The sequence below is a fragment of the Gopherus evgoodei genome, chromosome 2 (genome assembly GCF_007399415.2).
Source record: "Gopherus evgoodei ecotype Sinaloan lineage chromosome 2, rGopEvg1_v1.p, whole genome shotgun sequence".
In the NCBI taxonomy this organism is placed as follows: Eukaryota; Metazoa; Chordata; order Testudines; family Testudinidae; genus Gopherus; species Gopherus evgoodei.
The window spans coordinates 259,432,037-259,445,493 of NC_044323.1; the positions used below are offsets into that span (position 1 = coordinate 259,432,037).

The following is a 13,457-nucleotide window of genomic DNA, read 5'->3' on the forward strand; positions in this document are numbered from 1 at the left end:
CAACAGTATCACACTGTTCACTCATATTAAGCTTGTGGTCCACTATGACCCCTAGATCTCTTTCTGCCATACTCCTTCCTAGACAGTCTCTTCCCATTCTGTATGTGTGAAACTGATTGTTCCTTCCTAAGTGGAGCACTTTGCATTTATCTTTATTGAACTTCATCCTGTTTACCTCAGACCATTTCTCCAATTTGTCCAGATCATTTTGAATTTTGACCCTGTCCTCCAGAGCAGTTGCAATCCCTCCCAGTTTGGTATCGTCCGCAAACTTAATAAACGTACTTTCTATGCCAACATCTAAATCATTGATGAAGATATTGAACAGAACCGGTCCCAAAACAGACCCCTGCGGAACCCCACTTGTTATACCTTTCCAGCAGGATTGGGAGCCATTAACAACTACTCTCTGAGTACGGTTATCCAGCCAGTTATGCACCCACCTTATAGTAGCCCCATCTAAATTGTACTTTCCTAGCTTATCTATAAGAATATCATGCGAAACTGTATCAAATGCCTTACTAAAGTCTAGGTATATCACATCCACCGCTTCTCCCTTATCCACAAGGCTCGTTATCCTATCAAAGAACGTTATCAGATTAGTTTGACACAGATTAGTTTTATAGCTCTGCTTTCATTTTGTCAAATGAATCTATTATTCTAACATGATCCTATATTACATGCAGAATACTTCCTTAGCCTGTGTCCCCACTCCCATCCAAATGAGATGATACAATAATACGAATTTTTTATGAGCCTCAGTGCGTGGGTTGTGGAGAACAATTAGAAATAGATTCACATAAACCCTCTTTAAAAACATAGACACCATAAAAGCTTTCATTTAATTTGCAGCTTGGGACATGCTTGCAATTGTGAGTGATGCATGTTATTACAGGTTTCTTTTAAATATGTGATAATGTAAGGGCAAGCAGAACACAAATACTTGCCACTTTACTGATATGGTTATAATGAGCTAGTTAGACTGACAAAATCCAAACACTCGGTGCAAATAATTTCTTTATGTCAACTCTAGAAGTGAAACCACATAGGGACTACTCAGGCTAATAGGTATTTTGAGTCTTAACTACCTGATAGTTTATTATAAGGGTTACCTAACTAGAAAAGTTTTAATATGATCTTGTCAGTAATTTTAATTTTCTTTGTATCCAATAATTCATCATCTGTTTCTTTTTGTTTGTTTGTTTTTGTATAACTTTCAGAAGTACCGCAGTGCATCAGTAGGGGCTGAGGAATACATTTACGAACAAACAGCAAGGTAAGTTACTGAAAGACAATGGGGAATAGATGGAGCTGATTGGCCTCATATTAAAATATAGTATGGAGAACCCCACTTTGCCACCAGCCTGGGAGTGCAGCTGCTGCTGCTGCTTTCCTTCATTGCTCTGCACGTTGGCTTTAAAATCTGACTAGTGTGTGTGTCTTCGCTGATGGCACGTCGATACTTACCCTGAATCAACTGTTGTGGCGATCAATCCACCAGGGGTCGATTTAGCAGATCTAGTGAAGACCTGGAAAATCGACTGCTGATCGCTCTCCTGTTGACTCTGGTACTCCATCAGAACAAGAAGCATAAGGTAAGTCAACAGGAGAGTTTTTCCCGTGGATCCAGTGCAGTGTAGACACTTAAACATGTACTTAACTTTAAGCACACGAGTAGTTCAATTTATATCAGTGAGACTATTCATATGCTTAAAGTTAGACATATGCTTAAAATTTTTCCTGGATTGGGGCCCTCATGCATGGGACTTTTTTTTCATGGTATAGCTTTCTTAAGGCCCAATCCCTTTCAATGGGATCAGAACTGAGACCTTAGACAGGAGTATATCTGCAGCATCAATGCAGCAGAGTTTCCATTTCCTGTGTTGGTTGTTTTTGAAACATAATCCAGGAGTGTATGTATTGTCAGCATTTCTGTGAAGATGAAAAACTTTAGCATAAGAGCCAAGGGCAAGTTCCGATGATAATTTACCATTCAGAAAGGAAATGCGTCCCCTCTGTGAATTATATAGCATTCTGCTAAGTGTTCCGTACCCTGTATGTACAGAAATGAATGCTTCAGATAAATAACATCAACGTAACTTAAGGCTTGGTCTAAGACCCACAGAAGTAGATTGAAAGATTCCCATTGATTTCAAAGGGCTTTTAGATCAGACAGTTGATGAGATTCAAAACAGGCTTAGAAAGTTTTCTGAATAATAACTGCAGTTACATTTGCTAGGGTAAAAATGACAAGTGGTAGCAATGCTCATGCTTTAGGGCATAAACTGATTGCCAATTGGAATCTGGAAGAAATTTCCACTACGGTATAGTACAGGTATTACACAATTAGCCAGGTGCAGTATATCTGGTATTTGGGTTTTTTTTAACACCTTCTGAAACATCCAGAGTAGGAAACTGTCATACACAGGAGAACAAACTAAGGCACATGGACTGTTAGTCAATTGTACTGTAGCACTTTCTGGGTCTGATTTTGATTCACACTAAACTCCATTTTAGATTCCTTTGTACACTGACTGATGTCAAGGAGCCTTAATGTCAAAGAAAATCTGGCCTTCTGTGTTTAAAATGCCCGTCTAGCGTAAACAAAATATATACAGTACATCCAGTAGTCTTTTCAAAACAATGCAAAATTTAGCACAAAAAACCCAAACATTTTTCTTTTTAACATTAAAACAGAATAGATTTTAGAGTAGAGTGATGTAATTAGGAACACCTTTAAAATTTAACCTTCATTTCAAATTATAAAAATTACTACTAAACTATATTGAAACTAAAAGTTTCTGAATGCTTTTGCAGCAGATGGAGGAAAGATGCAATGGAGAGTTTTTGGTTTTTTTCATCTTTTTGGGTGGGATTTGAAAGCAAATCCTTGTTATTACTAAATTGTAGTTGTTATTTTTTATTTAGTGACTAAAAATAAGAAAAACAGTGTTTTGGTCTTTTCCTTATTTCCTTTTCATATTGCCATAGGCAATGGCGTGACATCAAAGTGCATTTGGTTTAGACTAGAAATTCAAGGACACCTTAACCTTTTGATTTAGCATGTTCTTGCTTTTGGCCCTGATTCAGCAGTGCTTAAATGCTTTGTTAATTCAGACATTTGAGAAGGTATTATTTTCCTCAACTTGTGGCAATATCCTATAAGTAACTCTTTCAATTATGGTGTCTGTAAAAGTATTTTGAAGGGAAACATTTATTCAGCAAGTTTCACTATAGTCTGATGGGGATGAATATACTAAATTATCGTAATGCAGCATGGTAGGATGCCCATAGACAATGTTCTGTGGAAAGAGTCTATAGGACAGAGATTCTCAAACTTTTTCACAATGTGCAGCGCAGATAAAGGTGCAGTTTCTCTTATGGAACATCTCTTCCAAAATCCTAATTCCCGTACGATAACATCACTAATATCTTATCTGTTGTTTTTTCTAATTGTATTATTCATCAATTGCACTACCAGTGAAATCTAGGTATTCTGCACTGTTGGGTTCATTTCTAAAGATACCTGTAAAAATTAGATTCTAATTTGTCTTAAAAAAAATATTAATCCCACTCTGCCATTCCCCTTTCCCATCTCCTTGTACAGTAGTCAGGAGTCCTGTTCCTCTCGCACACTGTCTCAACAGCTTCTGTGTTCCTCTCATTGGACTCTTCTTGCCGTGCCAGCTGCAGGTTCAGATGTTCATGGAGGCAGCTTAGCTCCCCTTACTAGCAGTGAACCAAGATCTATTCCCACCTGTCAGTCAGCACCCTCATCATTGGAGTGTATATAGAGTCCCATAGTTACGTACAGAGAAACTAAAGAGACTGTCCCTGCCCAAAGAGGCTTACAATCTAGCTAGTCTATTCTTAATGAATTCCAGATTTGATGGATTTAAAGGAAAATAATTTTAGTTATTGTCTATTTTTACATATTTTGACCTTTTCCCATCATTATTGCTATTCAGTTTCTTATTAATTTTATGCCAATACCGTCTGTATGCATATGAAAAATATAAATAAATAAGGAAAAAAAGAAAAGGAAAAGTCATGGAGATTGTTTGATCTCTCTCTCTCTCTTACAGCAGCACTTTTCAATATACTCTAGAAGCTACCAAATCTCTGCGTCAAAAGCAAGGGGAAGGACCGATGACCTATTTGAACAAAGGACAGTTTTATGCCATTACTCTGAGCGAGACGGGTGACAACAAGTGTTTCCGACATCCCATCAGCAAAGTCAGGGTATGGCAGCCTTTGCTCGACAGAACAGAGTTCTGCCGACACGTTCAGGGGGTTGCTCATGGCTTGTTTTATTTTTCTTGTGGGAACAGCAGAAACACTTGACTACAACACCAATAGAAATATGGGGAAAATTTATCAGCTATGGATACCAGCAGTATATTTTTTAGTCCTTTTTCAGTCCTATCTCATGAGCTGCCCAGTTGCATATATATCTGTCTAAGGCCATGATTCATCAAGCCACTTAAGCATATGTTTAACTTTAAGCATGAGTACTCCCATTAACTTCAGTGGAACCATTCATGGGCCTGATTCAGCAAAGCACTTATTCCTCTGCTTAACTTTAAGCACATACTTAAGTTGCACTGACATCCAATATTAAGCACCTGCTTGAGTCCTCATGGCCCAAACCTGGGAGGTGCTGAGTGAGCTCTCCCAGCTTCCACTCAAGTCATGGGAATTTGAGAGCATTAGCAGCTTGCAGGATTGGGCCATTAATTTACTAATGATCTGTTTTACAAATCAAAACAAGAGTGGGGTATGCGTGTGAGCTGTTTTATATTCAAGAAGAACACAACCTTTATGGAGAGTCCCACCTTGGAAATCAGACTTATGGCTTCATCTCAGTTCTCAGCTTCTGAAGCAGAGTTGTGACAGTCAAACTGTGGTGAGCACACTGGGCTCATCTGATAATGTTTCAGATTAACCAGTGATCACCTGTTAGGCTTGAAATGAAAAATGAGCCTCAAAATGAACCTACTGCCTTGAGAATGGCACTGTCCCCTGAAACTCAAAGTGCAGTGAGTATGTGAAGCAGATGAATTCTACTAGGTTGAGAAAGCTGTGGCCATTGTAGTCCAATTTCATTCTCAACATGTTTTTCTTGCTGTGTGTCAGAGACACAGTGGGGGATTAAAGCAAGATGAAATAAATCTGTTTATTGAGGCTCTTAGATGATTAGATCTCTTAAAGGGGTTACCAGATTTATGACATAACCCCTTCTGAGACAGTTTGGGGACAATTCTCAAACCCTGCTAGAAGGGCGAAAATGTGAATATAATTCCAGAACAAATGCCTGATGCAAAGTCAATTGCAGTTAGTGAGAGGCTATTCAGCGATGTCATTGCACCATCAGTTGTGCTCTTTATCTCATGCATAGTTTTGAGAGGCTTTACATACAGAGGCAGCAATTTTTTAAACAGTTTGGTGATTCAAGGTGGGAACTTATTTATGGGAAATTTGCGTGGAGATTGGGAAAAGCTTCTTCATCTGAGAACAAAAAGAACACAATGAAGGGGCTATTTTTTGTTTTCCATAATTTCAGCCTAGCTTGGCATGCAGCATTTGTGACTGCAAAGAGAAATTTTTTAAATATGCTCAAATAGGCAATTTTTTCCTGAGCTTTTATGACTCCAGTGTTAAAATGTAAAGTGAAGTTACAATTTGGCTTGGTTTGGTTTTTGGTATCACATAATTAGAGCAAAATGAATCCAGAACTTGAAATGAAAACTCAAATGAGGCTCAGTAAAAAAACCCAATAGCATTGTGGTAAACATAAAAATATATGCAAGACTTCTGACCATAGGATGGGTGCTGGGGACTAACTCAGTGGTCCCCAAACTGGGGGGCATGCCCCACCCTGGTGTGTGTGTGGAGGAACATTCGGGCTCAGAGACGGAGCGCTACCCAGCCCCACTCCGCCTCCAGCTCTGCTCCATCCCCATCCTCCGCCTTGTCCCCTGGCTGCAGCTCCTGCCTCGACTCTAGCCAGACCCACTCCCAGCTGTGCCCCAGCCTCGGCCCCCTTGCCTCTGTCCATGCCCTCACCTCTCCCTCCACTCCCGGGAGCCATGGCTCTGCTGTCAGCCCTGGCTCCTGGCAGGGGTCATGGACAGGGGTAAGAGGGGGCGCTAGTCTGAAAAGTTTGGGGACCACTGGACTAAGAGATATATAAAGTGGTATATCCACAAATGCAGACAAAAACACTTTTTAAATGATTGCTGCTCGTCACATATGAAAATACCTGTTTGAAAGTAGCTCAAACCTTAAACATCACAGGCTGTAATTTGTCAGAATTGTTGACTGTTGCAGGCACTAAAATACTATGTTTTGTTAGGGTGTATTTTCAGCTGTGTTAAATCAATTTGCAGCTATATATTTTTAAAAATCAAACAACAAGAACATTCACAATGATATTTCCTGCTGCACTTCTGATTTTCCTGCAGTGCCATCCCCAATGACTTATTCCAAGTATCTCAGTCAGAATTAGAATCTGGGATGTTTTTGCTTTTGAGGTCACCACTTTTAGCACTATGAAACACAGCCCTCTTAAATATAAATACTCAGTCACATTTTATTCAAACTCCAGAATAAGCATCATCATTGTCACTGCTTTATTTTTAAATTACCTTTCTATTGCACTCAAATATTAAATGCATCACACATGTAGGGCAAGAATACAAAACACTGAATGGTATTCCCTTCAAGGAAAGATTTTCTAGTAGTTTTGGATGCAGGTGTGAGTTTCTAGTACTTGGGCATCTGAGAATTAATTAAACGTGAGGTACTGCCAGTAATGTAGTCTCCACTTCCCTTTTCTGTAGAGTGTGGTCATGGTTGTATTCAGTGAAGATAAAAACCGAGAGGAACAGCTGAAGTATTGGAAATACTGGCATTCTCGGCAGCACACAGCTAAACAGAGGGTCCTTGACATTGGTACGTGAGTAGTTCTATGAATTTATATTCTTCTCCATACTCCATATTGAAATGTGGAGAAGCACAGTTTGTTATTATGTGAGGGAATAGAACATTCAAAGAGGGAAAAATCAACTCTGTCAAAGGTAGATGCAATTTATATGTGAACAGCATTGCAAATACTGTACAAAATTACCATAGGGGGTGGAACTTTTTAACACCTGGACTACCTAGTGATTACAGGTAAAAGCTTTGTGACACAACTGTTAGCAACTGCTGAGCCCCATTGAGGATTGGGCTGAGGAAAAGAGAACCAGTGAAAGAGCTGTGCTGTCATGTGGAACTCAGAGAATATCATATCCACAACTTCTCCATTGATAGGAAACCTATGCCCCATGCACTCCAACTCCTCTACATGGGGAAAACTCTTCTAGACAGAAATGATGATAGTTTGGGAACTTTGAAAGCCTAAACTCATGGAATGTCGCAAGCACTTTTTTGATTTGAATGTCTAAGCTCTCCCCCTGTTTCTAGATAGCTTTTTTAGCTCTTGTCTAGGGAGAAAGTTATACTAGTATATGAATAGGTTGAATTTAAGCCACTCTAGTTATATGGGTATAACCTCCTGTGTGGACAGTCTTATGCCAGTATAAGAATGTCTTTTCCTGATTTAATTTACGTTTCCTTGTAAGCTGTTTAAACTAAGCCACCAAAAAAAAAAAAAAAAAAAAAAAAAAAAAAAAGCCATGCTTATTCTGGAATAGGAATGCCCCCTTGAGGAGTTCCACCAGTATAACTACAGTGGTTTAACTATACCAGTATAACTATACTAGTGTCACTGGTGAAACTTTCCCATGTAGACAAATGCCTAAGCTTAAGTATATGCTTAAGTGCTTTGTTGAAAAAGGATGGGGTTACTCACATGCTTAAAGTTAAACATGTGCTTAAGTCCTATTGAAGTCACTGGGACTTGAGCACATGCTTAGGTGCTTTGCTGAATCAGAGCATCTGTGTATGCCTTTTTCATTAATCTTTAATCTTTAATTAGAACACTAATGAAGACTCATAATTAGCCTGTAAAGATTGCCTTTTAAAAGATTTCTCCTTTTTATTTCTTGACATTAATTTTTAAAATAAGTAGCTTTATCAATTATTTTTATAATATCTACACTGCAGTCAACAGCTGAATGTTCAATGTATTAAATAATAGTGAGTGGTGGGCGGGATGTTGTTTTAGTCAGAAGAAATTCCAGAAATTGTGAGTAATCATCTAATAGTGTCCAAATTCATGGAATCATAGACTCATAGACTTTAAGGTCAGAAGGGACCATTATGATCTTCTAGTCTGATCTCCTGCACAACGCAGGCCACAGAATCTCACCCACCCACTCCTGTATCAAACCCCTGACCTATGTCTGAGCTGTTGAAGTCCTCAACTTGTGGTTTAAAGACTTCAAGGTGCAGAGAATCCTCCAGCAAGTGACCAATGCCCCACGCTGCAGAGGAAGGCAAAACCCCACCAGGGCCTCTGCCAATCTGCCTTGAAGGAAAATTCCTTCCAGACCCCAAATATGGTGATCAGCTAAACTCTGTGGGCAAGACTCTCCAGCAAGACACCCAGGAAAGAATTCTCTGTAGTAACTCAGATCCCACCTTATCTAGTGTCTCAGCACAGGCCATTGGGGATATTTACCACTAGTAGTCAAAGATCAATTAATTGCCAAAATTAGGCTGTTCCTTCATGCCATCCCCTTCCATAAACTTATCAAGCTTACTCTTGAAGCCAGATATGTCTTTTGCCTCCACTGCTCCCCTTGGAAGGCTATTCCAGAACTTCACTTCTCTGATGGTTAGAAACCTTCGCCTAATTTCAAGTCTAAACTTCCTGATGGCCAGTTTATATCCATTTGTTCTTGTGTCCACATTAGTACTGAGCTTAAATAATTCCTCTTCCTCCCTGGTATTTATCCCTCTGATATATTTATAGAGAGCAATCATATCTCCCCTCAGCCTTCTTTTGGTTAGGCTAAACAAGCCAAGCTCTTTGAGTCTCCTTCCATAAGACAGGTTTTCCATTCCTCAGATCATCCTAGTAGCCCTTTGTACCTGTTCCAGTTTGAATTCATCCTTCCTAAACATGGAAGACCAGAACTGCACACACTATTCCAGATGAGGTCTCACCAGTGCCTTGTATGATGGTACTAACACCTCCTTATCTCTACTGGAAATACCTTGCCTGATGCATCCCAAGACCACATTAGCTTTTTTCAGGGCCATATCACATTGGCAGCTCATAGCCATCCTGCAATTAACCAATACTACGAGTTCCTTCTCCTCCTCTGTTACTTCCAACTGATGCGTCCCCAGTTCATAATAAAAATTCTTGTTATTAATCCCTAAATGCATGACCTTGCACTTTTCACTTTTAAATTTCATCCTATTACTATTATTTCAGTTTACAAGGTCATCCAGATCTTCTTGTAGGATATTCTGGTCCCTCTCTGTATTGGCAATACCTCCCAGCTTTGTGTTATGTTTGGTCCTGGGAAAATAAGGCTTCTAATAATAGTACAGCTGAATGCTGTCTCTGAGAAATTCACTATTTGGTTTCAAGGGAATTAATCAATATTTCAGTTTATTTGCTGGCCTTGTTTTCTTGAGTGGTATTCTTACAAGTTGGACTTACCCCCAGATTGTGCCTCCTCTCTGTATTTCTCTGATGTTTTCATTCAGCAGCAGGTTAGGGCAAGCAACCATAGTATGACTAATGTGAAAAAATTCCATGTTTCTAATAAGCCTCGTCTGATACTGTCCAAGGCAGGTTCTTCATTTTTTAAAAAAAGAAGATTCACTGACCAAGGGATGATCTTTCACCCAACACTGTTATAGGCTCTTTCCAAAGCCTGCTTCTTTAAAGAGAGTAAACTGGTGGACTGCTACATCCACACAGGGCCCCATCAAAATCAAACAACGAGTCTCTGTGCAGACACAGCAGTCCATTTGCACTCTGTCTGTGGTAGGATTAGGGCCTAAGATGCTACAACATCATGTCCATTCAGCACTTCATATTTGATGCCCTAGAAAATGTGAAAAAGGAAAACGAACAGAAACTCCATTCCTAAATTTAAATCGATCTGCTATGAATATGTCCATTACTATAAAACATTCCTGCTATTAGAAAGCAGTGCTGCAAAATAATATACAAGTGCAAATATCCATTCTTGGTGTCTGCTCAAGAGCTCAGAGTCTGCATGAGTGACGGCCAATGAGCATGCAACACACCCCATCACCCTTTGTTGTCTGCTCTTGACTGTTTGTCTCACCAAAAACTGGGAGTAAAGCTGTTTGAACCCTGATGAGTTATCCTGATAAGCTCCTTTATTACTCATCCCACCACAGGCATTTCCAAGATTCTCTGAGAGCCTGCAACTGCCCTCCCCATGTGCTTGGGAAGATCTCATCAGTGGCAGAGCTTCCACCTTCCCCCCATGTGCAGTTTACGTACCTAGTAATCTGCAGCAGATTCCAGCCTAAGGCATTTGCTAGACCAAAGCAGGCAGCGTTTACCTTGTTTTGACTGCCTGAGGGAACCAAACAACTGAGTGCAGGGAGGGAGGGGGAGAAATGAGAAAAGCAGGACTTGGAGATGGTGGAGAAAATAGCACTGTTAAAAACAAAGGGGTAATCAAAGATCACCTGTACTGTACTGGGAGCAGTCCCTAGGCTCTCAGCCCAGACAGAGAACATCAGGTTTGCCTGTCCATTGCCGATTTTGCCAGGCCCAGCCTCCACTGGGGCCAGGTCTACACCATAGAATTAGGTCGACATAAAGCAGTCCTGCAATGCTGACAGCTGGAGCCTCAAACCAGGGCTGTGGGCTCTGCATACAGTTCACAGCTGGAGTCTCCCTTCCAAGCTCCCAGCTGGGAGCCCAGCTGCCAGGCACTGGGAGCCCGGGCTCTCAGCTCCCCACCCTGCCCTTCAGAAATCAGTGGAAGGGCTCCTCGTGAGGATGTGCGCCACCAGCAGAAGGAGGATAGTGTGGACATGAAAAAATGGAGTAATTATTGCAGTGTAATTGTGTAGTATAGACCAGTGGTTCTCAAACAAGGGCTGCCGCTTATTCAGGGAAATACCCCGGCGGGCTGGGCCGGTTTGTTTACCTGCCGCGTCCGCAGGTTCGGCCGATTGCGGCTCCAGGCCAATGTGGGCTGCTGGAAGTGGCGCAGGCCGAGGAACATACTGGCCGCCCTTCCTGCAGCCCTCATTGGCCTAGAGTGGAAAACCACGGCCAGTGGGAGCCATGATCGGCCGAACATGCGGACACGGCAGGTAAACAAACCAGTCTGGCCTGCCAGGGGCTTTCCCTGAACAAGCAGCAGCCCTAGTTTGAGAATCACTGGTACAGACAAGGCCTCAGACTAGGATTGTTTAGAAACCCACCTATTTGCTGAGAGCTACTAAGGTGCTGTTACTGAGTTCCTTCCTGCCAACCTGGCCCCAGTGACTCAAGTTGAAAACTGTCCATCTGTTGAGGAAGATTAATTAAAAATTCCTTTTCAGCTCCCAGGCCAAATGAATTTGTTTATTTAGTTGTCATAGGAAATACACTAACAGAGCAAATGTAGAGAGAAGTTGTATCATGTCACAACTATTGTTTAAAGCTGTATATTTTGATACTAGTATATACATGCTGCAGTACCAATGGTCATACCTTTGCACCTTTGATGACATGGGGTGAAATTCCTACTGACTTCAATGGACCAGGATTTCACAATGGATACATTTTAGGCCCCTTGCCCGAACAAGTAAATCTACAGTGTGTGTTCAGTATACTGGAGTACAGCAAAATGAATGCTGTGCATAAGCAATGTGTCATATATGCTACAATTAATGTCCTTGACATTTGTATTAATTTGAAGAGAAATAGGCCGTCACTGACTTCCAGGCACTCCTATCTATAGTTTTTATTTAGACTGTAAACTTGCATGAAGCCTGGAATAACTAGGTTTAATGATACAATGGTCAATGTCAAACACGAGAACTATTTAGCATGGATCTAAACTTTACCAAAACATTTCTCAGGAATAAGCTCTAGCACTCTAGGCACTTCTGTATGGTATTTCAGCTAAGTGCAATTGAAATAAGCTCTTTGGTGGTTACCATTGCCAAATAAACTATTTACAAAACAGATTTTCCTTTAATCAAGAATTAAAATTTTGAACATTGGGCTTCCAAACTGCTGGTGTTACAAGTGATGCTGCCACTTGGGAACAAAATGATTGTCAAGTATAGTTCATACGTGAGCTTTCAAACGCTGTGCTCCGCAAAACAGCTGCACTTTTTTTTTTTGGGCCAATAATAACTCGGTGCTTAGTGTATGCTACATCTATTCCACACAGAGGGCCAAGCTGTGACAGAGGCAGAAGACATTATGCAACATTGTGTCTAATTTTCATGACATTGTATTTGCATGCAGATCTGGGTATTAACTAATGAACACACTTTGATCTTTGTAGTGCTTATTATTTATAGTCAGTTTATTATTCCTCATGCTTCTGTTTCTGTTGCATCTAGAGTACAATATCAGGGCCTTCTTAAAGATAATTCAATAGCTACCAGCTTCCTCTTGGAGTGGAAGAATTTTCGTTCTCAAGAGTGCTAACATAACAATAAACTGGTTAGTGTTTGTGATCATGTTTCCTGCTAATGGCTGGTCCAAGAAGCTCCTTTCAGATCTCTTCTCATACTAACTGGCTGGGTCATTTCTATATTCCAGCTTGTAAGCACTTTGAGGCAGGGCATTATCTAGCTGCTTTCCTGAGGCACCTATAACACTTTTAGGCGTGGTACAAGTAACGAATATTGTATACACTTCATATTAAAAATACAGGATAGTTTATAAAGTATTAAGAAATGATTAATTTATGTTATAGTAAATTGCCATAGATTGTTATAACCATCTATAACACCTTGTACTGATGTGCGTATAGCTAATACTAAGTTTTTGTCATGGATATTTTTAGTAAAAGTCACTGACAGGTCACAAGGAATAATGAAAAATTCATGGAAGCTTGTGACCTGTCCTTGACTTTTACTAAAAATACCCATGACAAAATGGGTAGCCTGGGCAGCTGGGGGAAGAGAGGGTTGGGAACTCCAAGGTCCCCCCGCTGGAGCTGAGAGCTGCCGGGGTTCCTCCTGCCGCCCGCAGCAGCCGGGAGCTCCGGGGCTCTGTCTTGCTGCCCGCAGAGAGCATGGGAGCAATGGGGATCCCCCCTGCTGCTGAGTCCCCCTCGCCTCCCAGGGTGACCACGAGCAGTGGGGATTCCTTGCCACCGGGTCCACCCAGCCGCCCGCAGTGGCGGGGAATGGCACGGGTCTCCCTTTGCCATCCCCAGGGGCAGGGAGCAGCGTGAGTCCCCTCTGCCACCCGTGGCGGCCGGGAGCAGTGGGGGAGCTGCAGGGTTCCCCCCACCAGCCATGGTGGCTGGAAGCTGCGGGGGTACCCTACAGCTCCCTGC

The 13,457-nt window shown here is 41.2% G+C and overlaps 1 protein-coding gene across 5 annotated transcripts in view; it reads left to right on the forward strand.

Annotated features, from left to right (window-relative positions):
• GRHL2 (grainyhead like transcription factor 2) overlaps positions 1-13,457 on the forward strand; it is a 144,363-nt gene that overhangs the window by 68,218 nt on the left and 62,688 nt on the right. For all 5 annotated transcript variants that reach the window (XM_030553601.1, XM_030553602.1, XM_030553604.1 and 2 more), the window contains 3 exons: positions 1,221-1,276; positions 4,086-4,242; positions 6,843-6,954. In XM_030553601.1, the coding sequence (XP_030409461.1) occupies positions 1,221-1,276; positions 4,086-4,242; positions 6,843-6,954 (325 nt within the window). The remainder of the gene's footprint in view (positions 1-1,220; positions 1,277-4,085; positions 4,243-6,842; positions 6,955-13,457) is intronic.